General features: G+C 45.9%; 1 protein-coding gene across 3 annotated transcripts in view; it reads left to right on the top strand.

The window, feature by feature from the left end:
• Positions 1–27,714, top strand: part of OSBPL3 (oxysterol binding protein like 3) — a 1,742,686-nt gene that overhangs the window by 1,226,359 nt on the left and 488,613 nt on the right. For all 3 annotated transcript variants that reach the window (XM_069648200.1, XM_069648199.1, XM_069648201.1), the window contains one exon: positions 800–928. In XM_069648200.1, coding sequence (XP_069504301.1) covers positions 800–928 — 129 coding nt within the window. The remainder of the gene's footprint in view (positions 1–799; positions 929–27,714) is intronic.

Raw genomic sequence — 27,714 nt, 5'->3', positions numbered from 1 at the left:
TTTACTGAACCTATATGGTACAAGAAGTCTTCTAAAGAGCATGCTTCTTTTGGGTGCACCGAAATGGGGAGTATTATCTAAAAGGCTTCTTAAATGGCTGAGACATTTATTCCCCCCGTGGCAGCTCTTAAAGGGACAGGTAAAGAGTCTCCTAAGACTCACTGACAGCCTTAGTCTTGAAGAATGGTGCGGTGGCTGGGGCATTCCCTGTGTACTCCGGGTGGCCATTCTAGCCCCTTCCCCGAGGCACAGACTGAGGACTTGATTTATTCCATTTTCTCTGAGATTCTCTTTGGGACGCTGAAGTTCCCCTACACTCATGAGACAAGGATGCTGCCCTCTACAGTGATAGAGAATAAACAAGTTGATTGAAGTATATAAGTCAAAACTGTTTTCTCTACTGGAAATTGGTTGATCCTCGAGGTCCTAAGCCCTGTGAAAAATGGGCCCGCTTGTTTATTACACATTTATAAATGAAGTAACCAAACATGAGCATTTAAGAACATTGGGAACAATGTGCCTTTTGTTTTATGCAAAATGTCTAGGCTATTGTATAGTGTAGCATATATCATCCAAAGAATACATTCTTCAGACCGTGTATGTTCGATCTCTACACCCCGATGCCATGCACATTTTCACCAGAGATGCATGCTGAACAGACCGCATGCATTCCTCCCACCATGCTTTTATATGCTTGTAACGTATCTATGTAGCATGTGCTGAATGAAAAATCGTGTGAGCTTGTAGTTTCTTGTGTGTAGCAACTAACAATGAATTTGTACAAATGTTTAATTGGAAGGAAAAGTTAAGTGAAGGAAGACGCCCTCTGATTCAGCAACTCTCCACCGAAAGTAGACTGTCCATCGCCGAATCAGAGTTTTTTGATGCGCAGGAAGTGCTGTTGTCTGCAAGCTCTTCAGAAAACGAGGTGAGAATGACATTCCTCTAACTTCCTTTAATGTACGTAATGCAATGTAAGTGGTCAGTTATAGTGGCTGTGTAAGAAAAAGTGGAGAAAAGTCATCAGTGGGAGAGGCCTTTGCGAGACCTGTGTGATCTGCTTTCTATGGGTTTGGTGGAGAAACTTGGGGATATGTCATCCTTAAGAAAGAGCCCAAGATTTGATAGGCTACAGCACTTTGTGTCTGGTTAGCTGCTGATGTTGGAGAGTGTGATGGAGCTACGGAGGAGACTTTTGTCGTGGTTCGGTAAGTGTTGATGTGCTAATGGATAGGCCTGTGGTGGCTGTCTTTTGGGGTGGTGGGGTGTAGTGTAAGGTGATAGAGGGGAGTTGATCTCTCAAGGCTAAACAACCTGATCCCTGCACTCCTACTACTAGCATCTTGCAAACTGGTAGCATTTCACTAGCTTACGCTGTCACTGTTAATGCCACTCACTCCTTACTATAAACCTCTCTCCTTTCTCCACATGTGTGCATGTCAATAGGATATCAGGAAATGTATTACTTAAGACAATATGTTTTTGACACCAGTTGACATAGCTGATCGGATTGACTTGTTTATAGTGAAAATGCATTGCCGGGAATCTGCTCATATACACGCACCATTTGACAGCCATTGCTAATGCACAGCGGTGGTGGCACTATGTAGATAGTACAATCTAGGCCTGCAGGTATTGCAACTTGATGCTCTCCTACTCACTTCAGGCAGGTATTGCCTTCATATAACCAATATTCACAGCTTTATTCTTTAGTTAAATAATGCGCTTACTTGCAAAGCTGCTGCTTCAAATTGCATGGGAAGACAAAACATAGAGTGCAGTACAAAGGCGTGACAAGGTGTCAAAAGCATAGGATGATTTTAGACACCCACAAAAATCTGCCTACTTACAGTCCCTGTTGGAGATTTGAGCTGACAGTTGGATCACTCGGTGGTGTTGATGTTTTCTTACTGAGGCGTCATTGGTTACATGCATTCTGGTGCTTATGGTTTATTCATACACCAGGGGTGGACTGGCATATAGGAAACTTTGGAGATTTAACGGTGGGCCTCCGCACCCTATGTCTCTTGTGTGTGGTATTTCCACATTTTCTGATAGTAAAAGGCTTGGGCTTGCTGCAAATGAACATTATTTCTACGGCCACTTTTGGTTCCCACTAATTATTTTCCAGGGCCTCCATTGGTTCCCAGTCCACCCCTGTTCATATCATAACGAGCATAAAACAAATGGACATAGGAACACGTCAGATTGCCTGGCAGAGGACCAAGAGAGGGAACTTCAAGGTTATCAGGTGATGGATAAATGCAGCCATGGGGTGGACGTGCTAGTGGTAAGATTTAAGTAATACCATGGTAGTCCCATTTGTCCCAATATTGTCACAAAAGTCACAGTCGCTCCCACTTTGTCTTGTATCACCATGGCATACCCAGGTTATCATACTATTGCCAACATATGCACGGGTACTTCCTCCCTGTGGTAGGTTTGGCATCAGATACCTAGGTATTTTCATCATTTGCCATACAATGGTATAATAGCCACATGTACTTGCATCATATGCCAGGAATTGCCACCATTTGGCAGGTAGTGGCATAATGTACCAGGTACATCACATACCAATTATTGCCATCATATGTTATCTGCTGACACCATATTGCTAGTTTTGCCATCATATGACTAAGTACTCGTACCATATTTTATATTTATTATTCATTTTGTGTTTTTTAACTCCCCTCTAGTGCACAACGTGCATTAAAGTGCAGAGGTTGAAGGTGGTCATTGAGGAAGAGAATGGAAAGAGGGAAGGGACCACCCTAAGAAAGCCAAATGAAAAAATTAAATTAAGACTTTAAAAATGCTGCACATGGCAGTGAATTTTGGGCGTGCTTGCGGATTACAATTGGCAAATGTAGAAGTGTGACATATGCCAGTATTTGCTATTATATGTCCTGTTACAGCATTTACAGATCAGTGCCATCAAATGGCCATATACTCACACCCTATGACAAGTTCTGCCATTAAATACCCATGTACATGGCTTTTCCATTATGTGTCAACTGTCAAGCATCATATCCTGCACAAACGTTATGCTGTATGCGGAGGTGAAAAATGTTCAGGGTTGGTGCTGAACAGGACTGAAACCTTCCTGCTGTCTCTCTCACGTATTGCCATCTAACAGATTCCTGGCCCATCTGCCTTTACAAATTGATGTGAGTCTAGCCTGAGTTATGAGGTGAATAGGTAGCAGGGATTTCCTTGGTACCGGCACACTGAGGGCACCAGCATTGGAAGAGGAGACCAGCATTCCTGCGCAATCGCTGACCTGGTAGGCGCCTATTCTCCACTGCAAATGCAGAGGGGCAGAGGGCAGGGAGGCAGACCTAAAATGTAGAGTATATGGCAAGCAGAGGCACCTCTCGTCTGTGCTGCCTATTTTAGCTGCTAAGTGAGGGTGAGTTTAAAGTCCTGTTTTCCATGTTCACCTGGCTTTATGTTGGCACCAACAGATTTGTGAGGCATTAAGACAAGGTACTGTATACCTCTGTGAATCAATGAAACTCAACAGACAGTATTATTTTGGAACTTAAGTGGCACGTTCAGATAACATACACAGATTCAGTAAAGATGAGTCCGAGCGAACCAGAAGAAACTATTGTAGGTTTAACAGGGGGGCTGGTGCAGTACGCATTTGAATAGCATGGCTACCACCATACTATTCAAATGCCTGAGGTCAATACATAATCTCAAGGATCCGTTGGTTTTCTTGACAACCACTATGGGACTAACCCACTCTGATGCTTCTATCTTTTCAATCACTCCATCCCTTTCCATCCTCTTCAATTCTTCCTCTACATCTTCTATTTAACCTCCATATGCAATCAGAAATAATTAAGAAATCGCCTGTGACCACACAGACAGTATTAAAGTCCCTTAAGTAAGTAAAATTGTGGTAGTTTTGGAGGCAGTGGAGAAGACGACTTTCACAATGGATTGGGGGAGAGGGTTTTTGACGGTGATGAAGACACAAAGTTTGGTTACTTACAGTGATGTACTATGGGTTTGGTGATGGAACTTGAGATTAAGGTGGAGATATTTAAAAACTTGCAGTGGGACTTATGTGAACCATTGCCTTTTGGGTGTGAATGCAGTATTGATGTAGATACGGTGAGAAATTAATGGCATAGGTTTCCCCAGCTGTCTGACTCTCTGATCCACCTGCTGAAGGCATACAAGATCCCGGAAACAGTAAAACGAGATGGTGTTGGTAAGACCAGTGTCTTGGAGAAAATATCTAAAACATTCAGTAAAGAGCATTCTCCTTTTTCTTTGAGAGGTTTGAAACCATTAAGCAGGGACATGCCCCGTTGACAGTCTGGAATAGCTACAGAAATGTAAGGTGACATCTTCATTTTGCCATTGGACAAAACTGAAAATAGACCCTTTTGGGATTCTGTTTCTGTTCACTCAAAGAAGCTGCCAGGGACATCTTGACCAAAGTGAGAGAACTTAGCCCTGACATGAATCTGAGAGTTCTGCATGAGCCACTCCCCGCCACACACTAGGTTTCCTCCCCTTTGTGGGGCACAACGGGAATAATGAGCGCATAATACCTGGCAGCCTGCAATATCCGTACAAAAGCCTGGAAATGTCCTTATTACAGTCTGGTTGTGACATCACAACTGACCTATAATAAGAAAATAACATCACAATTGCTCTGTAGTCGGTTATTTTAAATGTTTTCAATTGTTTTAATTGTATTAACTATAATTATAGCCAACAAGGCTCTTTTTTTATTATTAAAATAGAACAGAAACACAATTATGAGATTAGAAGATTAAGCACATTCCTAATAATCATCCAAAATGTGGTCAAATGATAGATCTGGGCAAAGTCATTACCGTGTAAGTATGCCTCCCACATCAAGTCTCTCAGTAGTAAAAAGATCAGGATTATCACATCCTAATGCTGTTGTCCTATGTGTGTGCACTAGGTTGTCACAGTCAAGCAGATGTTTTAATGTTTCCACCACAGAAGAGCCACATAGTCTACATGTGCGATTGGTTCTAGGGACGTTTTGCTTGACCCCCAACACTTTGTGCGTTTCTACAACATTAAACTTCATTCTAAGGTATTTGTATAGGATCCAGTTGTCAGGAAAAGCATTATGTAAAGCAGGATGGTTTTATGTGTATTTAAGGTGAGTAAACATGTAAACATTCTCAGCCCCATTAAGCCTGACTGAAAGAAATACGAACATTGCAGTTCAAGACTGGAATAGCTGCCAAAGATAGGAGAACTCAAGGGAGTGTAACGGGCGCACGACCCCACTAAACCTGAATGAGAGAAAGACTAACACTGTAATACAAGGCTGGAATAGCCGCAAAGCACACACAAACTTCAACAAAGCTAACGGACACACAGCCCCAATGAACCAAAGCGAACAAGAGATGAACATTGTATATCAAGGCTGGACTAGCCAACAGGAGAAGTATCATAAAATGGACCGATACAAGTCCTACACTGACCAGTGGCGAAGGAAAGATAAATGCTCTGCAGCACAGATACCAAAGTGCAAGAAACCACATGGAGCAGTTACCCAAGTGTATAGAATCCTTTAGAGAAATGGTGTACTTGAAAAATAGGATATTTACCACTGAATCCCAGGATTTTGGGAAGTCCCCACACCACGAAGGCGAGAAAGAAAGAAGTGGATTTTTTTCCGTAATCCTGGAGGGATTAGAACATTGAAAAATCAGAGACTGTTATTTTATTTAATCAAGGGGAGAGTGAAACTCATACAGAAAATAATTATAATTTGTACAAAACTTGATATGAAGATTGTGTAAAATGTACCATTGTGCTTGCAAGAGACATTGGGACTAGGAGCATGACAATTACATGTTGGGCCAGGCAGAAGCTCATGCTGAGGCAATTGTGCAAGCCTCCCTCTTTCCTTTTTAGTTTATTTTTCTAAATGGGTAGGGCCAGTAAGTTGGTTAGGATTTGGACAAAAGTCTCTTTATGTTGGACTTGATGTACACACTTCACTTTAGTTTTGTTAAGTAGGGAACTTCCCTCATATCAATAGGGCAAATTAGGAGCTTTTCCTTTATAGTAAATAAAAACATTTTTCAACATGTCATTACATTGTCTGATTCCTTCTTCTGGTTCACCACAGCCTCTACTATCAATGTCAAGCCCAGGGACTGCATCTCTCCAGCCCTAAAATTCACTTTTGCCCCAGAAGCTCATTGTCTCTAGAGCTCTGGTTCTCTCTAGGCTAGACTGTTGCAATAGCCTCTTCCTTAATCTACCCTCCGATTCTCTACGACCCCACCAGCTAATCCAGAATAGGGCTGCAAGACTTATCCTTGGCCTCAAGCCCAGGGACCGAATCTCACCAGCCCTACAATCTCTCCACTGGCTTCTGGTTGCTGCAAGGATCAAATTCAAATCCCTCTGCATCATCCATAAGACTTTCTGGGGCCGGGAACCATGCTATTTACAACTGGCTCTCACTAAATACTCTCCCTCCAGAACTTTACGTTCCTCAGGCACCAACTCTGTGTGTCAAGCGCTTCACTAAACAGCGAGCTGGTGGCCGATCTTTCTTCGGCAGGCTCCCTCCTATGGAACAGCATCCCCCTTCCTCTTTGTCTTGAGCTGGATCGCCTCAAATTCTGGAAGATTCTCAAGACATTCCTTTTCACCTCCTGCTTCCCTTCCTCCCTCCTCTGCTAAACCCCACAGTTGCTGATATTGGTGACTCAGGGCCCTTGTGTCCTCCTGGGTCCTGGCCTCCCACACCCAATCTCGTTCAGCCTCTGCCCGCTCCCACCATTTGCCATGGCACCCACTGTCCTAAACCACCACAGGCTTGAACTTATTTATTGTCAGTTGACCACTCACCAAATCACTTTAACAGCTGCTTACTCCTGTGGTACTCCAAGCACTTACCAGCCCACTCCCTCACCCCTTCTCTCTCTGCATTTGCGCGTTCTGAATTCTCACAAGGCCTAGTAGCTCTGCCTCTATCTTTCATTGTTATATTGCTTTTCTTCCCATGTTCCCTCCCTGTTATGCTGTGGGTGCTTTGAAACACAATTCACTTGATGTATAAGCGCCTTACAAATGCACAATGAAAAAAAAAAAATATCGAAGCTACGGAGAAAGCAAAAATAAGCCATGGAAGATTGTAATTTTCATGTTGCATTAATACTTCCTTATCCAATATAGATGGAAATAAAGAATAGTGTGCAAAAAGATAGTCGAGAGCACTATTGTGCGAGGTCCTACTGTATTGTCCTGGAAGGTGCCCAGAAAATCTTCTGTTAAGCATGTAAAGGCCATTGAGGTTACAAATCCTGTCCTTTCCTATTTGTTTTTGTTTGCTTTAGAATAGGTATAGGAAGGGCTTGATTCAATAATGGATGGATAGTGGACAATTGCTCCCCAGGAATTCTAGCATTAAAGTCCCACACAACAATGATAGGTATTCCATTAATCGAATAGTTTCCCATTATGGATTTGGTTGTTTTAATTACATGCTTGTGTTCTCTATCATGGGGGGGGTGGATCATCAATGTTAATTATGAGCATGGTTATCGGTTTGGCCTTAGGAGGTTACCAGTGTACTAACCCTGCTAGTACTAGGTTATTGGAGAGGCCCAATTCGACCAAGTGTAATTTTTATTTACACTTAGTTGGAGGCTTCCTTTAGATCTGCCTCTAGGGCCCTGAGTAGCTAACGCCGGTATGGTACTTCTCCCATCAAAAGTGATTGGGTTAACTAGCCAAGATTCCTGAAAAGTAACCACATGAAAATAATTAATTGCAGAGCTTGAGCCTTCCTTCGAGTCAAAGTGGGCATGCCGTTGTGAGTTTCAAGAGAAGTCAGTAAATCCAGGGCTAGGGCTGGCTTAAGCATCTGGGCTGGAGGATATTAGGTAGCCATTCATTGTAGTTAGGCTTTGCCACTTCAAGATTTAAGTTGGTGTTACCTGGTCTGGTGGTTCTATTGCCTTTATCATTAATGGTTACAAGTATCAAATCATTGTCACAGTGTGAGCATTATTTCTAATTGTTCTAGCCCCATACTCCTTTCATGGCTGTCTATTTGGAGCAGTGTGATTGAACTAATTACTTATAAGTGGACCATCATTAAACTTAATTCTGTGTGTAGGTTCCTCTAGTTTGTGAGGAGTGCAGTTGTAGCCTAGGTAGTAATCAGTTATTCGCACCCGGGGAAGGGAGCTCAGCCAATTGGGTGGTTGCAAAAGCGGGGAAGAACACGCTGTGTACCGTCTGCTTTTTCCAGCCACCCAAGGCCCACCCCCAAGTTGTCATCTTGATTGAGAGCAGGCCTCTCTGTTGCCTCGCCACATCACCACCCTCTCCCCCAACCCCAATGACATTCTGCACCCTTTCCCTACGCCCTTTCCTCCATCCCCACTTACATGCTGAACCGAAGCTTTGTGCTCTGGTCTCAGCACGCCTCCTGCTGCCTCCACCACCATTGACATAGAAAAGGGACAACATAACTTTTCCTATGGCGGTGGCCATCTTGTTTACTTTCCTTCGGAGATTGAGTTTGCACATTACATGCAGAGCCCATCTCCAATAAAAAAAATTTAAATTATTAGCACCCTGGCAAACCCCAGTTTGCGTATAGCTATCGCCCCCTCTATTTTTTGGTTCGATAAAATCACATGTGAATCACATTCGATAAAATCACTTTGATCCCTACAACACTTAATTTAAGCTGTGACAAGTTTTTCAAATCCCTTGCTTGTAAAATAGTGATAGATTACTGCCATTAATTCACAAGGAACTGTTTAAGGTACAATGTTTAATTTGTGCACTGTTGAAGTTTAACCCATGTGAGCAAGTATATGCATGCCATTACTTGTTTTAAATCACAAAACTAAAACGTTTTTCGATGCATTTCATTAAACTGTTTGAACTATTTTTCTGCAACAAATTAGGAGTTGCAAGTTAGTTTTTTACAATTCCAAAAAGATTTAACATTGTTTAAGCCAATGGGACCTCTCAAAGAAAAATGTGGGACAGTGAAAAACTAAACGCAGTTAATCTTCAACCTTAGTGGGACAAAAATGGCATAAAGACGAAAGGTGGTTGTTCCATTTGGCAGTAAAATGAGCAAGTGCCACGTTTCCTAAGCGAAACTTGATAACAATGCTTTTCAACTTGAGACTTGGGTTATAATCAAGGTATGGTTCCACGCCTCAATTTGACTTAACTAGCAAATAATTGGTTGCCATCTTTCCTTCATAGCAAATGTCAATCATCTTTCCCCATACCAACCGTTAAAATGATTCTTGATATTGCATTTTTCACATGCTTAAAACACGACAATTGCTTTCCTCCCAGACTTTGCCACACCTCCTCCATTCCTTCTCTATACAGTGCAAGCGCCTCCGAGTTCCACATTCTAAGCCAGTGCAACACTGGTTGGAGCATGATGGCATATTTTATTTCGGTTAGTCCAACCTCCCAAGCCACCGGAACAGAGGGTGCACTTGATGGTAAGCCAAGCAGGTGCTTTAAAAATGTGTTTTCTGCTATATGAATCGAGGAACAAGGAGTGTAGGCCCACAATTAAGCGCCACATGCAACAGCTGGAATCGCCTGGGCCCTATAGATCTCAAGAGGGACTGAAGCAACATTACCTTCTAGGCAGGATGCAAGGCTCGCAATTAAACCACAATGCCACAAGCTGTTCATGGTGCTCTTTTAGATTTTGTTCAACTCATTTCAAGTTATTGGAAAGAGTCAACACCAGATAATTAAATGAGTCAACCAATTCTAGTAAATGGTTAAGACAACATTTTACAACAGGCCAGCAAGCATGCCCCGCCGGGGAGCAGATCCTGGTCTACGTTTTGGATTGGTTAATGCGCAAACCTTTGGTGTTACATACATTCTCAAATGCATGAAGTTGATGATGCAACTCGCTGGTGTTTTAGCCAGCAAAACGGCACCATCTGCAAATAGCATTGATGGCTGCTTAGGCTTGGAGCATCTTTCGCCACAGCATGCAATGCTGGAGCCATGCCATTGATATACATTAGGAATAGCAGTGGGGCCAGCACCCAACCCTGCCTCACTCCGATGTTAATAGGCACTGGGTCATTTGTTTCTCCATGTGTCTCCCAACGATTTGAGCATTATTCCTATGGTATAGAGACTTCATTGCATTACTAAGACTCACTGGAATACCTAAATCATCCAATGTTTCCCAGATGAGGTTTCTCGAGGCAGTATCAAAGGCGGTTTGAAGGTCTACGAATATATATTTCTCCTGCATGAGTTCTGGCATGGATTCACATGCTCATAAATATTCCCCTGTCGTTAGGCCGGGAATCCTCAGTAAGAAAAGAAAAGCAGAATTGCTATAAAAGCTTGAATACTGCCTTTCGCCTGACATCCAATCACTGAAGTCCAGTTCATACTGCACCCATCCAATGACGGTTGTCTCCCTGATTCCCACTACCGGCGGCCATCTTCAGATATTTACCTCCCGTTTCGGTGCAGAGAGTCCTCGGTTTTTGCTCTCTGAGTGTTTTCCGATCAAATTCATTTTTTTCAACGGAAATTTCATTTTCTTTTGGGCGAAATTTCAGAGACTGCTGACTACTAGTCAGCTCCAGTAACTGGGCTCAGTTGCTCGTGAAGTTTGAAAGTCTGCAGGACGTGTCAAGTGAAAAGGCCTATCGAGGCCTACTTCATGCCTCGCCATGTCGGAGGAAGGCAGGAGAAGTCTCTTCTGGCTCTGCTTCCGGTGTGGCTTGGGAACCATCCATGTGGAGGACAAGCACACTAGATGTCTGTCTGCAACCCTACCATGAAGAGGACCGATACGACATCTTCCAACGTTTGTCAGCCAAAACCAGGAGGGACCGTTACCAATGGTTGGTGGTGTGCTTGAAAGAGGACAGGGCCCTTGTCGTGGCCTCCAGGCACACCCAGACGAAGCCCAGATCAGGCCGCTTTCCAGAGCGCACTCCACCTGGTAAGAGCCAGATCGGACGAGGATGTACCTCTAGAGGGCTCCAATAAAGCCAAGCACCAGGCAGTTGGTCCAGCTAGAGACGCCGCTGATGCGGTTCCAAATAGAGGGCACACGTGCTCTACATTGCCTTGCCTGTCTACGATGAGCTTGCCAGTGGCTGGCACAAACTCCTCGAAGCATAGTGGTTTGTCACGGGAGAAACTGAAGAAGCACTCCCGAAAGGAACACATTTCGAAGCCCTCAGCGATGCCCACTCCTACGGCTTTGTCAATGCCTACAAGACCGTCTACTGCCACGACTACATGACCAGACCATCGTCGACATTTACTTCACCATCGGCTGCAGTGGGCTCATCTTCATCAAAGCCGTCGACGGTCACCTCGTCGGCGGCTGCTTTGCCGACCACCACCTCGTTGGTGGCTGCCTCGTCGACAAGCAAGGAAAAGCTGCTGGCAAAACCTGCAGCAAGGGTTTCACTGCCACCAAGACCTACGGCTACAGCTTCATTGACCGCCCCTTCCCAGACAATAAAGGCACCGGACATGTGTGTATCCCCGAGGGAAGTGGCTAGACCAGGAGACCATTACGTAAAGAGCTCAGCTGGTCCTTTGGCCATTTATACTAGATCAGATGATGACAACTCACGGCATGAGTGCTTGGATAAGGGTGGCTACAGCCCTATAGGTGTGGATTCGCCAGGGAATACGAGCCCATTGAGGCACACCAGCATTCCTCCGGCGGGTCCAGGGGCTCCTCCACAAGTTCCAAGAGATATCTCCCAGGACATATTCGCAGTGCTCAGTTCTCTTGTTTCAGAGATAGAGCTGCAGTGACCAACCATAGTGGGCCTGTCAGAGAGCAACCCTAGGTAGAACCCTCCAAGGCCTCCACACAGGCACTGCTCGGCTACCCTGAGGTAGACCACCGTCACCACCCCTGTTCAAACATGGCCAGGCGGTGTGCTGCACACTGATACGGCAACAAACACGGACACTGGCACAACAGACACGGATGACTTCAATGACTTAGTCACAGCCGATGAGGAGCCAGTAGGTGCAGATGGTAGCCCTCCAGAGCTTCACCTCCAGATGAAGTCTGGTCATTCCATGATAGAGAGCGAGAAGAGGAAAGAAGGTTTCCTCTGTCAGAGATGTACCTCAACCAGGAAGAGGATGTTATCTGTTCCGTTGCTGGACAAGGTTTGGGAAGAGGGTCTGGCCCTAATGAAGTCCCCAAACTCTTCACCAGAAAAGCGGGACTGGTTGGAGTAAAAATGCAGGGTGCCGCACTCAGCCCCCAAATGTCGCCGCTTACAGCCATCCCCAGATTCAGTGGTTTCAGCCGCATCGAGCAAACAGTCAGTGAATCCATCAAGTGTATGGTGGCGTCGGACCAAGAGGGGAAGAAGCTGGATGTGTCGGGGAAAGCGCATCATATATAGTACAGCGTCAACCATCAAGGCTGCCAACGCTCTAGCCAACCTGGCAAGGTATAATAGGAAGTTGTGGTTTAAACTAGGCTCATTCCCAGAATTCTTGCCGGACGACAAGAGAACGGAAGAGCTGGCACTATTTCAGGAGGGGGAGGTGGCCTCCGATCATGCCATCACTCTGGCTATGGATGTTGCGGATTCCGCTTAAGCCCCATGGGAAATGGCGTAGCGCTCATGGCTTCAAGGTTGGCTGAATGCTACCAATTTTAGGCCGGATGTTCAGGCCAAGGTAGTGGATATGCCTTTCAACTGCGATAATCTCTTCAGAAAGGTGGTGGATGAAACACTGGAGGTCATCAAAACGGACAGAAATTACAAGGTCCCTAGGAACACTGCAGTAGCACTGCTTCTCTTCCTTTCGGTCCTCCAGGAGTATGTTTGTAAGATCTTCCAAGGGGTACGCCTCCACTTCCTACCGTAAGCCTTTCCGCTTCACGGCGCAGGAATCGTACATAGGTCGGTCCCAGGCTTTCGGTGGAGGCTTGCAGCGCCGTTGGTGCCCAAGAGGGGAAAGCTGCAAGCAACCAAGCAGGCCTGACTTGGCCCAGGCCCCCACTTCCACACCCTAGTGGGAGGCCGTCTGTCAAATTTTGTCGATGCTTGAAAAAACATTACCACAGACAAAAGGGTGCTGGACATTCTGCACAAGGGGCACACGCTGGAATTCCAACGCAAATGCCCTCGTATTGCACCTGTAACGAGGAAGGAACAACACACTGCTCAGCTGCTCTGCGAAGTATGATCCATGCTAGCAAAGGGTGCAATAGAACCCGTCCCGCTGTGACTCCGGGGCTCCAGTGCATTCTCCAGATATGTTCTAGTCCGAAATAAGTGGGCGGTAGGAGGGGAGGGCTGGCGCTCAATCCTGGACTTAAGACTCCTCAACAAATACCTAAGCTCCCAAAAGGTCAGGATGGTCACGTTGCAGCAAGTACTCTGCCAACTGGAGGAAGGGGAATACATGACAACTCTTTATCTGGAAGATACCTACTTTCACATCCCCATTCATTCAAAACATCGAAAGTTCCTTTTCTTGGTGGTTCTGGGGAATCGCTACCAGTTCAAAGAGCTGCCTTTCGGCCTGTAGTCAGCACCCAGGGTGTTCACAAAGTGTTTGGTCCCAGTGGAGGCACATCTACGTATAAAGGGCTTGCACGTCTACCCGTACCTGGACAAGTGGCTCATCCAGTCACGTTCTCGCAGCTTGGCAGTGCAACACACAGAGGAGACCATACACCTGTATTCTCTATCAGGTATCCAAAATCCTGCAGAACGGCATCGGAGGATGTTCTGTTTCTTGGGGCATGTCTCGACACAGTGGCGTCTCTAGCTTTCCCCTCAGAAGAGCAGGTGCTGGCCATCCTTGGGAAGGTGCATCATCTGTCCGCCATCATATCAGCAACCATCCTGTTCATCATGTCGCTGCTGGGCATGATGTCCTCCTGCATACATCTGATCCCGTTCTGCAGGCTGCAGATGAGGCCACTTCAGGAGTTTTCTAGACTGCAGGTGGCACCAGACCAGGGGCAATTGGTGAGACAAGTTGAAGCCCAACCTGGAATTAAGGCAAGCCATCCAATAGTGGGGGGTGCGCTCTCACCTCATGCAGAGTTCCCCATTCCAGACCCCTCCATTTCAGGCAACAGTCACCACGGATGCCTCGCTGGCCGGATGGGGTGAATGGGGCCCACACCTGGCAGTCCCACTCCAGAGGCCTTTGGCTACCGAAGGAAAAGGATCTACACATCAATGTGCTGGAGCTTCGGGACGTGTTTTATGCCCTCAAGTCATTCTTGCTGCTGCTGAAAGGTCGAGTGCTGAGGATTTTTACAGACAACACCACCACAACGTTCTACATCAGGAAGCAGGGGGGGGGGGCGATCCCTCCCTGCTCTGTCATTGGAGGCTCAAACCCTGTGGCACTGGGCAATCCTTCAGAACATGTTCCTCATACCCCTTCACCTAGCAGGTATAAAGAACACCATAGTGGATGCCGTCAGCAGTGAGCTTCGGTCTGATAACGAATGGGGAGTTGCAGCAGGACCAAGTAACCCGTCTGTTCTGCCATTGGGGTTGTCCAGAGCTCGATCTATTTGCCATGGCAGCAAACTCCAAATGTGAGCAGTTGACCAGCAGTTTCCCTCAACCGGGGGACCTTGTGGGCCTTGGTGCAGCTATAACCCACTTCAGCTCTAACGGGCCATGATCTGATAATACTCTTGCTTTATATTACGCCTCCTCGAATTCTCATGTGTTTCTCCCCTGTGAACAAGTAATCTAGTCTTGTATACACTTTGTGTGGAGTGGAGCGGAGTGGTGCAATTAGTTCCTCGCTCCTGGGTGGAGTGTACTCCATATATCCACCAGATTAAAGTATTGTAGGAGGGTATTCAGCACTTTTGCAGGTGGTGTCGGTCTTCTGACCTTGTCATCTGACCTGCCCATTTTGGGATTCAGTGTGCAATTGAAATCTCCTCCCCATCCCTGTACGGCCCTAATCTTGCATACAAGGACCGGAACATTTTTGTAGCATTGTGATTCGGTGCATGCGTGTTCACTATGCATATTTCCCAATTTTCTAGAGTACCGTGGATCACTACCATTCTGCCTTTGTCAGTCTTAGTGTGTTCAGAGGGACTGTCGGGGCTACCCAAATGAAGACCCCCCCCCCCCCCGGTCTAAGCAGAGTATGTGGATCCCACTACCAGCCGCCCCATTTTTGAGCAAGTTTGTCTTGTCTAGTTTTATTGAGGTGCTTCTCCTGGGTGTCTAGTCAAAGGATCGAACATAAAGGGTCGACAGGTCAAAGGATCGACAGGTCAAAGGATCGAATTTATTTTTTCTCACATTTTTTTATTTATTTTTGGGGAAAAATGTGGTTTTTAGCAAAAAAAGGGTGGTTAGGGGGGGGAACCCCCCTCCCCAAAAAAATAAAATGTGAAGAAAAAAAAAAAAATTCGATCCTTTGACCTGTGACCCTTTGGTGTCGATCCTTTGACCTGTTGACCCTTTTACTGTCGATCCTTTGACCTACAACCCTTCTCCTGCAATAGGGCAACTCCTATCTTATGCCTACACAGGTTTCCGGACTAAGGATCGATGTGTGCGCTCTACCGTGAACCCCTGTGTGAGGTTCCCCGATCCCAGTTCCTGCAGTAGCAGATTTTCTACGTTGTTAGTGGGGTCGGTCCCTTCCTTTGGGAAGTTCCAGGATCCTAATGTTGCTCCTGCTCACACAACCCTCGGCACCATCTGCTCTTTCTTCCATCAATTTTACTCTGTTGCAGTATTCTGAAATCCGCCGTCGTTTGTACCACCTCCTTAGTGTTGTCCTTCACTTGCATGCTGCTAGCTACCGCACATGTTTTCTTAACAGTCCCACATCTATCATTACTGCATTGATATTTGCTTCCAAGGTTGTTTGCTGGTCCCCTTTGTCCAACGTGTCTGTCATGCTTACAACCGGTTCAGCCACCATCCCACATTTAAGGCTATCTTATCCTTTGGTGAATGCTTCTATGGTGGTCTGTTTGCCTTTAGCTTTGCTAGCTTTAGTCACCATCAGGTGTGTGGGATCCTCGCGTGTCCGGCTTGCTTAATTCCCCCTTTGCTTGGTCCCGAGTGTGTGCTAGTTATTTGGCTGTGAGTACTAGGAGCCTCTGCACCCTTTTTGCTGCCCCCCTGGTTACGCTGCCCGTTGTAGTAGGTGGTGGTTCGCTTCTCTCTTCCTTGGCACCTTCTGTGCTGTAGGCCAGTGCTGTGGGCCCGTCTTAGCTTAGGCTTACTTGGCGGCTAGTGTAGGTCTATGCATGTGCCCTGCTTCTTTGATGCATATATTCTGTCCTTTTTGGACCTTTCTCCTGCATTCTGCGTATTCTGTACCCTTTAGTCCCCCGCTCTTTTGTGTTCTATCCTTCTCCAGTGACTTCTCCCTTGCCTCCTCTAGTCCTTGCCACAATTGCTCTGGAGGCTCAGTTGCATGTCTATTGCCAGTTTAGGGGTACATCCCTTTGTTCCACGCTCTGCCAAGGTTCCCTTTGGCACCTTGCTCGCTTGCTCTTGAGGTACCTCCTTCACCCTCGCGCACCTTACCGCTGATGTTTGTTGTTTTCCGGCAGGTCTGGTATGTGGTCCGCGGCTTGAAGGATCCTCTGCTGCTCGCCTTATCGTCTCGCGCTTCCTCTCGCCTCCAGGCTACTTGGTTTGCGGGTTCTGAGTTTGCTTGCTTGCTTGTGTTTGGCTTCTCGCAGCTTCTTTCCTTCAGGCGAGCTGGATCTTCACTGTCGCATCAGCCTTCTACACCCCACGCAGGTCTTCTGGGCTGCTTTGGCTTCCGCCCGGGATGGATTACAGCCCTATTCCTCGCTGACCGCCGCCATCTTTCCTCGGTTTATTGGTCGAACACGGCCTGAAATCTTCTTACTTCCCCACAGCCTGGGAGAGCCTGGCAAAGTGCTCGCCACTGGAGTCACAGCTGTTTTCCTCGATCTCAGACTCTTATAATACTTTAAACTTGCTGTGTTCTGCGGATCTATGCAGGATCAGGCAGGGGCTTCTGCGAGGCATGTCTTCTTTACATGGCGGTTAGCCACGCCCCCCCACATCCCACAGGATCCTAATATGTATTAGCCAGCCCATTAATGTTCCATGACAGAATTTGAATAGGATCACAGGTATGGGGCTTACTAGAGGGGAAAAAAAAGCCCCATCCAGAGAAACATGGTAGGTAGGAGGGTCAACACCATTAATCAATTGGGGACCAGAGCCCAAGTCCCCCACACTCCACACATTTCTTCCGGGGGGGTGAAGTTAATGCAGCAGTGCACACTCTCTGAAGCACCGTGTGAGATGTTTCTACTCAAATGTGAGGGAGATGCCTTCAGAGCAAGTTCCAAAACTTTGCTATGGCAATCCAGACTAGCTGCTTATCGAAATTCAATTGACAAACCCCTCCCCCCTTTCCCCAGCTAAGGGCACAGGAGGAAGAAACATACCTACCATGGGATCATACCAGGAGTCATGGAGATGGAAAGTTTTAAAGACTGCATCTAAAAACACCACAATCCCCTTAGCTGCTAGAGCCTCCTTGCAGTTCAACATGCAAGCCCTGATATATGGATTAACAAACCCAAACCTAATATTACTAACCCCGCAGAGCATGCAATCCTAAAGTACTCGACAGGTCATAAAAATACTACTTGAAGTAATGTTTTTTACTTATAGTATTTCTGACAGGGCTTTAACCAGGGTGCGCTTGTATTCATTTTTATTCCCATGCATCCAGCCCTTATAGGTACATATCAGGTTTGTTGATCTCCATCCCTGCAACAGATCAGTTACTCTCCTTTGTTGAAGCCACCAAAGGAACAGAAGTCAGTTGCTTCTCTGATTTCCCCCGATGTATCTTGTCGGCCACACATTGTAACGGAGGGACCACCTCCGGATCACCCGCGGGCTTGCTGCTACCCCCACCATGGAGGAAAGTGCAGATGTAGAAGGGTTGTATGGTATTTTACCGACTGTTGTTTTTCCGATGGATTTTTTGCCGACAAAAACCCATTGGGAAAAAAAAAACTATCAAATGGCAGGGGGTTTCCCCAAACTCGATATTGCCCTATATTGTTACCCCAACACCCCGACCCCTTTTATACCCTTATCCACTCCCTCTATACATGTTGATGAGTGTTTTAGATGGATTTGTTTCGGCAAAAAATCCATCCAAAAAACGACTATCGGAAAAAGGACAGTATACGTGTAAAAGCACTAAGATCTTTAACTACCATTGCTGGGACAATTTGCAGCTGATTCACTCGAGATTAAATAGCATCCCCTTGCACTGTTTAAAACATGCCTAACTAGGGCCAATCATTAGGAGTTTGCGATGCTTTATCCACCATTTTCTGTCTCAATCTCACATCAGGGTATCTAGCCATTGGAGAGCAGTTAAAAAGCTTTTTAAAAGCCTATCCATAATTCCTAGGCATTTAGCCAAATAGCTGTTGTCATTCCTCCTGTCGTTATCCTGCGCCCATATGGCCTTTTCTATATCCTGCAAGCATTGTACTAAACTCACCATATACAGCGAGAAAAGTGATAAGGAAACAGCCCCAGGACTATTGGGCCTCCCTGGAGCCATCTCAACCGTCAATAACCGGAGTGGAGAGATTACAAGACTTCGATTTTGAAGACCCACCTCCGGACAAAGAGACTTGGGCAAAGTAACTCTAACCAAGGCCGGAGACTGAGCACCTACAAGAGGTTCCATTATGCTGCCTACAAACCGCATCCACAAGAATACTCGACCCACAGCACTCTAGAATTACTTCTGTAACTTCAGGAATCTCTACAAACGTTTGTGGCAGTGAGCCATTCCCTACAGCGGAACAAGCAGTCACTAGGGACAGTAATGGCCCCTCAAAACCAATACAGTCAGCCACACCAACCTCCTCCTCCACAGCAGCTCCCTCTGGTCGAGGTTCTAACAGCATCATACCCTGGCCTTGACCGTTTTCCTTAAATAAACGGTCAATTGAGCGCTCCTAGGCCTCAATGATTGAGTGGTCCATAGGATCCAAGGGAAGTGCAGTAAGAGGATCCTCTGCCCTGGATACTGATGGGAATTCTAATACATCCAACAGTTCTGCCAGATGGGAACTCAAAGACCTCTGTGGTTAGTTCAGAAGTTGCAGCAGATGCCCCCTTTAACCATACTTGGGACACAGGAGTAGGGTGCACTAAACTAGTCCATAAATTCTGTGAGGAATACAAACATTAAACCGACCAAACCATAATTTATACAAGGCCTCCTGTTGGTATAACATCACAAAGTTGAAAGTCCCAGACAATTAATAGGTGCACAAATAGGTCCTTGAGTGGAACTGTCACACTATCACCTTCTGGCTTCTCAAGGCCCACTTTATTGTAGATTGCATGAGTTTATTTGTTCCCTGAACATTTTGAGAGGTCAGGTGGTGGTTTGTTTTTCATCCTCCCGGGTCCTCCTCGTCTGGGTATCAGTTTGAGCACCATACCAGCAAAAACACTAGTCCCTCACCCACCCCCCCTAAGAACTTCACTAAACAAGGCCAATATCAAGGCCTAATCTACAGCAAAGGAGCAAAACAGGGGGACAGGAGAGCATGAGGGCACATCACGCCCAGTGGCACTACACCACTACCACTCATGGGCGCCTGACCCACACTGTAAGACCCTTAAGGGGGTGCACCACTGGGCTCTCTGGAACCTGTACTAACAGGGCTGAACACCCATATAGGGATCTGTTCGAAACAACCCCCTAAGCCATGAGAATTGAACCCTACACACCCCTATGCAGCAGTTTACTGTACAGCAGCTTACTGACACAGAACTGCCACCAAGGCCCAAAGCAGAGCTTCAGCACCCCTGTAGAGGAGCAGGTGGATGCAGTACGGCTACCTCCCGCCCCCTTACTGCCGTCATACTGGAATAATATGAGAAGAGCCTTATATGGGACTCAATGTGTTATGCCTATACCGCATCAAGTGTACGAGAGACGATATGCACTCAGATAAAACCGTATCACATGTACCCTCACACTGAAAGAGTTAAAGGATGTCAGCACGCACCATTGAACATCATGTAGCGCTTAGTTAGATCTGACCAGGGCAGAGTGATGTCATGAAGATGATATATGAGGACATGCTGAAACAATATGAAAATACTTGAGTGATGATGCAACTGAAGTGACAAGAGAAACATGTACGAAATTATAATGTAATCATATATGTAAAAGAATATAAAGTAACCTGCTGACCAATAAGTGTAAATACGCAGCAGCGCAAGGTAAATGAGACATATAAAAGCTTGCTATAAGAGGAAAATGTAACGTGGAAAGGATGGCCATGATAGGAAAATGGACACCGGCTCGTGTGAAGATTCAATCCAGCTCCCTCAAACAGACCAGGGGTGCAGAGTCAGGAGACGTTGGAGAATTAGCTTTGCGTGCAAAACGAAGAGGATTCTATGTTGACCTGGGATCAAGGATGCTATTTGAGAAATAACTGCAAAGCAAAAAGGGAGGCAGACGGATAAGCCATGGATGTTACACATTTCTCTTAGATCAAAGAAGAAGAAAACATTTGCAAGAGCCAAGTATTAGACAATTAACAAAGGATGATAAGGCTCCTACAAGATGGAGTGAGCATGTGTCTAGAGGAGCAATGACACCCAGTATAAATGTATCAAATAGCAGTAAATAAGAGGTCGAAATGGACACATTTGCGGTCTCTTCACATGTGATGCAGAAGTCGAAAACAAGGGCTATTCATTAAGCTGTGGATGTAGATAATGATGTGCTTACACTCCCTTGAATGGCCCAGAACGGAGAAAGAGCTACAACGTCAACTACAGACTGGAAACTTTGGCTCATGGTCAGACTGATGAGATGGACTAATTGGGAAAGTGGGGAAGTAATCTGACGTGACTCATGCACCGGGGTTTCGTTTTGCTTATGTGCTGCTAGCCAAACCGAAAGTCTAAGGTTGGGTGGGAATGCCAACCATTCAGTGAGTCTATGGGCCAACCTTCTATACAATTTTGCATAGACCAATCCTCTGCCATTTTGTCAGCTATAATCCGTATTATACGTATTTAGAGGTAGTTTGAGGCGTGTGTTACAGATAAGACGGCCAATGGTGTACTAACCCATATGCATTCCCTAACTAGATATGTTCCCCTAACCAATTCCTCCCGTCAATGCAATTGTTTTACAGTTTGCCACGTAGGATGACATCATGTATGACACATACTGAGGTATAAAACCTCGTAATCAAGTTTGTGTGTGAGTGTGCAAGCATCAGTTCGATGTCTGCCAGTTTGCCCTGCTTTATTCAATTGAGAATAAAGTAGTACTTTCCCATGTTCTTTGAGTCTGCCTGTTTATTTGGTCCGAGATCGTTATTGGTAATTCCATCTAGCACAAGAGAGGCTTCAAGGTGCTAGAGCACACCCCTCCCCGGAGAGCTCAATAATCCAAATCAAAGTCCAGGCTGCTTAAGCAAACGACGCTAGGCAGGACACCAAACGGGACTGCAACGAGACTGCACAGCCATACACTTGCAGCTCACACGCCGAACCTGTCGCCCATTCACCAGCCGACGGATGACACAGAGGAAAGAAACTGAGGAAAGAACGTCACAGCTTACTTAAGTCTGTCCATACCAGTGTCAAGCCGCACCTCCACCCGACAAGCAAGGCGACCGCTTCTGACACACTGTATCTTCCACTGTCAAATGTCGTCCGCCCTTACTATAAATAAAAAGGATATTGCAAGTCACCTTGGAGTTCCATGATCTTATAAAGGAACTTGGCCTCTGGGCTCATTCCTCTATTTGGTCATAGAACTCCTCTGTGTCTCGCAATATCCTTATAACGTATGGTAGGGGCTGCTTTATCCCATACATGTGGAAATGCTGGGTTAATATAGACAAGGATTTTAGAGCCGATTCTTTGACCAAGCTATACAAAGGCAGTTTTGTTTTTACTGGAAGCCAGTTGGGTCTAAAGTTTAAAATAATGAATGTTTGCACCCTCCACTTCTGATAACTATAAAAGTAAGAGTAAATTATATGACTACTTCTATTTAATCTAGGAGTGGGTTACATTTTTTGGAGAGGTTAAAGCGAAAAATACTATGTCTTTGTAAACATTGTTAGAGTTCCAGATCTCAATAAAATGATATTTAAAAATCACATGGATGCACACAGATAATTGGAATAGTCTGTATCAGTAGGACCTACATTTGGTATAGCATGTGGTATGTATGTTGTTCATTTGGTCCTTGTTGAATGTCCATCAAACAAATGGTCAACTTTTATAAATTCCTTCATAATATAAAAAATCACTTTTGGGAATACAGCATTTTTTGGCTCCATGGGTTATGCCACGACACTCAGAAATAATTGTACTCTCTTTACCATATTACCTAGCTTCAGTTCCATTTTTAACTGTGTGAAAGCAGTGATTTACTGTATGCCGCTGGCACATGGGTCCACTGTGACCAAAAATATGCTAAGACCTCAGAATTAAGTTCAACAGTTTTATTTGGGATTTGTTGCACAGTGAACCCGATACAATTAAGCAGAGTCTTAAAGGAATAGTGCGCTCAAAAATATTATTGTCCGAAGGGTTCAGGCATGTGTTTTTAAGCATACGTTGATCGATCGTTCAAACATTTCCTACGTACCTTACCGTAGTTTTCCTCACTTTTACACATGCGAAATCAGGCAGCAGGGCGTGGCCATCTTGTGCTAATCTTATCTGTTGACGCACGGGTCTGTGGGATTCTCTGACTCATAAAATGTGCAAAATGTTAAATGACTTCCTTGATGGTTCTGCATTAAGTTTCAAGAATGTAACACAGATTAGCAGTGTGTGGTTAAATGAAAGGCAGTCCTTTCTACACTGAAGCTTGAGATTTGTCCAAAAGGATGGATACCGGATTGACCCTTTAGGGCTGATCTGCCCCAATGGATTAATGGGATGGGAAGCAACTGGACTCCTGGGACTTGTCTCTGGTGAAGCCATTTGACTGTCCCCTTCAAACAGCTTTTCTGTGTCACCCTCTGCATTCTCAGTGAATCCACTGCTACTGAGACGAGGCAAGGGCCACCTTGTGGTTTGGCCCAAAATAATAAAAATCACAACTGGCCTTTCCCATTCACCACTTTCTTACATCTGTGACACATCCTTACATATGATCCATCCATCAAACATTACTTTAAGCTATTCTCAGCTAGAATTGGAAAGTATGTATATGTCTGTTTCTTTTATTTACCTGCCAATGCTTTGATTTCCGTTGGCTTTAGTGAGGTTGTTTTTTTCCTGTTTCACTTTACTTTGCTATCTTGTGGCTGGTCTTCATAAAATAACATTTTTTTCCAGGATTTGCAGTTAAGGTTGATCTGATCATTTTGGGGTAATGCCAAAACTGATTTGCATATAGTTTGTCCTCTTCTGTATTGGTTCTGAAGGCTAATATATGATGGAAAGGAAAATGCCCAGATAAATTCACAATAGGTATGATGTCTTGGCAGCCCTTGGTACCGTGGATGGCAACACACAACTCAATCACTTACCATGGATACAGTAGGTTCTCTGAATTAGCCCCCATTTGGTTATATTGAACTGTCAGGAGAATGCCATGAATTGTCTGTTTCACTTCTCCTAGCTCCTTGATCACGCCAGGCATTACATGCATTGTAACAAAGAGTATGAGACTAGAATGACAACTCTCAGCTTCCCCAGCATGGGGTCTGGCATGGATTCACATGCTCATAAATATTCCCCTTTTTCAGGCTGGGAATCCTTGGTAAGAAAAGAAAGGAGTATTGCTTTAAAAGCTTGAACGCTGCTTTTCATCCCATCATCCAATCACTGGAGACTGGGTCATACTGCACCCATCCAATGATGATTGTCTCCCTAAATCCTGCCCCTGGTTGCCATCTTCAGATTTTTACTGCACGTTTCAGTGCAGGGAGTCATCTATTTTTGCTCTACGTGCTACTTTTCAAATTTGTAGTCGGTACCGGTGACGGCACTCCGTTACCAGTGTAGTTCAACATCAACACCGTCAGATCTTGTCAACTTTGAAAGGCCGAGTGAGGCCTACTTCGTGCCTCGCCATGTTAGAGGAAAGCAAGAGGAGTGTCTTCAGGCTCTGCTCCTGGTGTGCCTTGAGGAACATTTATGTAGGAGGTAGGCACACCAGGTGCCTCTTTGTCTGCATCCTGACCATGAAGACTGATGCAACGTCTGCCGAAGTTTTCCAGCCAAGACCAAGAGGGACCACTATCAATGGTTGGTGGCATGGCTGAAGGAAGACCAGCTCTGTTGCGTGGCCTCCGGGCACGCTCAGGCAGATTCCAGATCGGGTAGAACTCTGGAATGCTCTCCTTCGGGTAAGAAGTCGATATCAGCCAAGGATGGGTCCCCCCAGGACATCCGTAAGGCCAAGCACCATGCCATGGATCTGACTAGAGGTGCTGCAGCTATGGGTCCTAGTTCAGGGCACACATGCTCTGTCACCTTGCCCGTCCACGGTGACTTTACCGGTGGCCAGTGTGTCATCGGTGAGACTGTCAAAACATGGCCCTTCGTCGAAAGATAAGCCGAAGCATTCCCGAAAGGAGACTACTTCAAAACCCTGGTCGACGTCCGTGTCCATGATTGCACCGGTGGGGATACCTCACAAGCTGTGGGCAACATCATCAGCCACGACTTTGTTGACTAAAAACCAGTCAACGGCTTAAGTGGGCACATCCTCGTCGGCTACCCCAGCGATGGTCACCCCATCGATGACTGCCCCGTCTATGAGCGGGGATAGCCGCCAGTAAGGGTTTTGCTGCCTCCCATGCCTATGAACACTTAGGTCACGACCACTGCTTTGTTGACTACCACTATTCAGTCGGTAAAAGCACAGGTCGTGTCCTCGGCTGTGAGGGACTCGGCAAGACCTAAGGACTTGTTGCCACAAGCGGATTCCATTCCAAGGCAAGTGGTAGAGAGAGCTCAAGTGGTCCCTTGGCCATCTACACTAGCTCTGAGGAGGAAGCACTACAGCAATGCATGGACATGGTTGGGGAACAACCCGGTAGCCATCGGATGTCCAAAACGCAACAGCCCAGTGAGGTGCACTAGTCCTCCAGTGGTGCCAGTGGCCCTGCCTCAAGGGATATGTCCCAAGATATCTTCACTGTGCTAAGTTCTCTGTTCTCAGAGATACAACAGAGGCTGCCACCAATAGTGGGCTTGTCGAGGTGCAACCCCAGATACAGTCCTCCCACCCGAGACGACCACCAGTACCACAGACTGATACTGCGACAGACACAGAAACCGGCACCATGAGTTTGACTACTTGATTCCTGCGGATGGGAACCCTATAGGTGTCAAGGAGACCCCTAGAGCCTCCCGCCGATGCGATTGGGTCGTTCCACTCCATGATGGTAAGGGCATCTATCCTCTTTAATTTGGTGCCCGATGAAAAGAAAAAGGAAAGGTTTCTTTACCAGAGGCGAGCATCGGCAAGGAAGACTACATTATCTGTTCTGCTGCTTGACGTGCCTGCCCCGACCCCACCGTCCATGGGGCACGGGCTTAAGGGTCCACCCCCCGCCACCTAGGCGGCGCTCCGGGGTGGGGGGCTTAATACCAAAATCCTGCCTCAGCTGCTGAACGTGCGCTGAATATGCTGGACGTTGCCCGCGCCTTGAAGTTCTATGTGGCCTGCACTGTAGAGTTCCGGAAGACTTCACAACTCTGAGCTTTGGTGCTGTGAATCAAGGAAAGGCCCTGTCTAAGGTCTCCATATCCAGGTGGATCTCCGGCTTCATCATGCACTGTCATCGACTGGCTAACAGACCACTCCCGGGCTGGCCTAGAGCTCATTCCATCAGAGACATTGCTGCTACAATGGCGTTTCTCTCTGGGGTTCCCCTGCTAGACATTTGCGACGCTGCTACGTCGAGGTCTATGCACACCTTCACAAGGTTCTGTGTCGACCGGGATTCCAGGGAGGAGTCCAGAGTCGGCCAAGCTGTGCTGTGCAACCTGATTGCTTGAGGTGAGTTTGTCACAGGGGTAAGTGTTGTACTTATGTTGTGCCTTGCCACCTCCTGTGATTGTGTATGTATTTACTGCTTTATAATCGTGTTCATCAGAATGTGAATTCATGCCAGACCCCATGCTGGAGGAGGAACAAGTTGCTTACCTGTAACTGTTGTTCTCCAGCATGGGTCTGGCATGGATTCACATGCAAATCCTCCCTCCTTCCCCGCTGGGGCTCTTCTGGGCTCATACTGGCACCTCACTTACATCGAATCTGAAGATGGCTGCCAGGGGCGGGATTTAGGGAGATGACTGTTATTGGATGAGTGCAGTATGACCCAGTCTCCATGATTGGATAATCGGACGAAAGGCAGTGTTCAAGCTTTTAAAGCAATACTGCTTTCTTTTTTTTACCGAGGATTGCCGGCCTGACCAAGGGGAATATTCATGAGCATGTGAATCCATGCCAGACCCATGATGGAGAACAACAGTTACAGGTAAGTAACTTGTTGCTTACCACTTTAGGGTTTCAAGAGACCTATGTAAATGCCTTGAGCCACTACAAGTTCTAGGATAGCATAATGATGCAAACTACTTATTCTAATTAACATTTGCGCCTAGATGCAGCTCCAGCTTGTGGCCTATTCATTGGGTATGTGCGTTACAAATGTAAAAAAATACAACAAACAACAAACAAAAAACAAAAGGTTCTACCTCAATGACCTAAATCTGCACATCCACCATTTAAATGACATTTCCCAAGAAACAAACGGAAGGCTTGAAATGAAATGTAATTGTCTCAATTTTAAATCTAAAGAGAATGGAATCCTTTCTGACAGCTTACCATGAATCTCCTCAATGGCGCTTCTGGCATTCCCATTTAATAGACACGCTGGCCACAGTTGACAAAATCGGGAAACCTGCCTGCTGACTCTTCTGCATTGCTCTCTTTTGGATCCGCTCAATTGCAGATGCAAAAAACATAACATTTTATAAAAACACAAGCATCCACATCACATCCTGTTTTTCCATAGCACTATAAGCCTTAAATCTCTGTACGGGATGATGGAAAAAGGTTGAATTAACTTTAAGTGATGGAGCACAAAATGGTTCTATAGATAAATATTATGCAGAGAAAAGTGGTGGAGGTAAAGCGCAGCTACATTCTCCGTGAAGGACCCCACTCAATACCCAATATGAGGTGGTGTGCCACCTACCTAGACAGACTTTTGGCAGAAACTTAACTGGGACTGGTGTCATCTCATCTGGCGCCAATATCCACATTAAGAACACCATCAACAATCAGGAGTGTGTTAAAACTTCCAGGCACTCTCCCCTGTTAAAATTGGGTCTACCCTGTTGCATAGACTTTTAATCCAGCTTTGCACCGTCATATTGCAGGTGTTAAAAAATAAAAACGGGAATTAAAACAATTCCTTTGTGTGGGCTGTCACCTAAATTTATATTCGAATCAAACCTTCCCCACTACCCCACTCTCTCCCAATTTGTCTAGCGGGTTCAGCTTTAATTAGTCATTGGCTTTTTCCAGGTGTGGCGTTCTTTCTCTCATGGCTAGAGGAACGGTTCATCCAAAATCATTGGCTAGTTATGGCTTATCATGTGGCCTTTAAGGGATTACGATTCCCTTATC

This window comes from Ambystoma mexicanum, chromosome 2q, assembly GCF_040938575.1.
Source record: "Ambystoma mexicanum isolate Mex_15411 chromosome 2q, UKY_AmexF1_1, whole genome shotgun sequence".
Lineage (NCBI taxonomy): Eukaryota > Metazoa > Chordata > Amphibia > Caudata > Ambystomatidae > Ambystoma > Ambystoma mexicanum.
The sequence above is the reverse complement of the archived record's forward strand: the minus strand, read 5'-3'. Positions and strand labels throughout refer to the sequence as shown.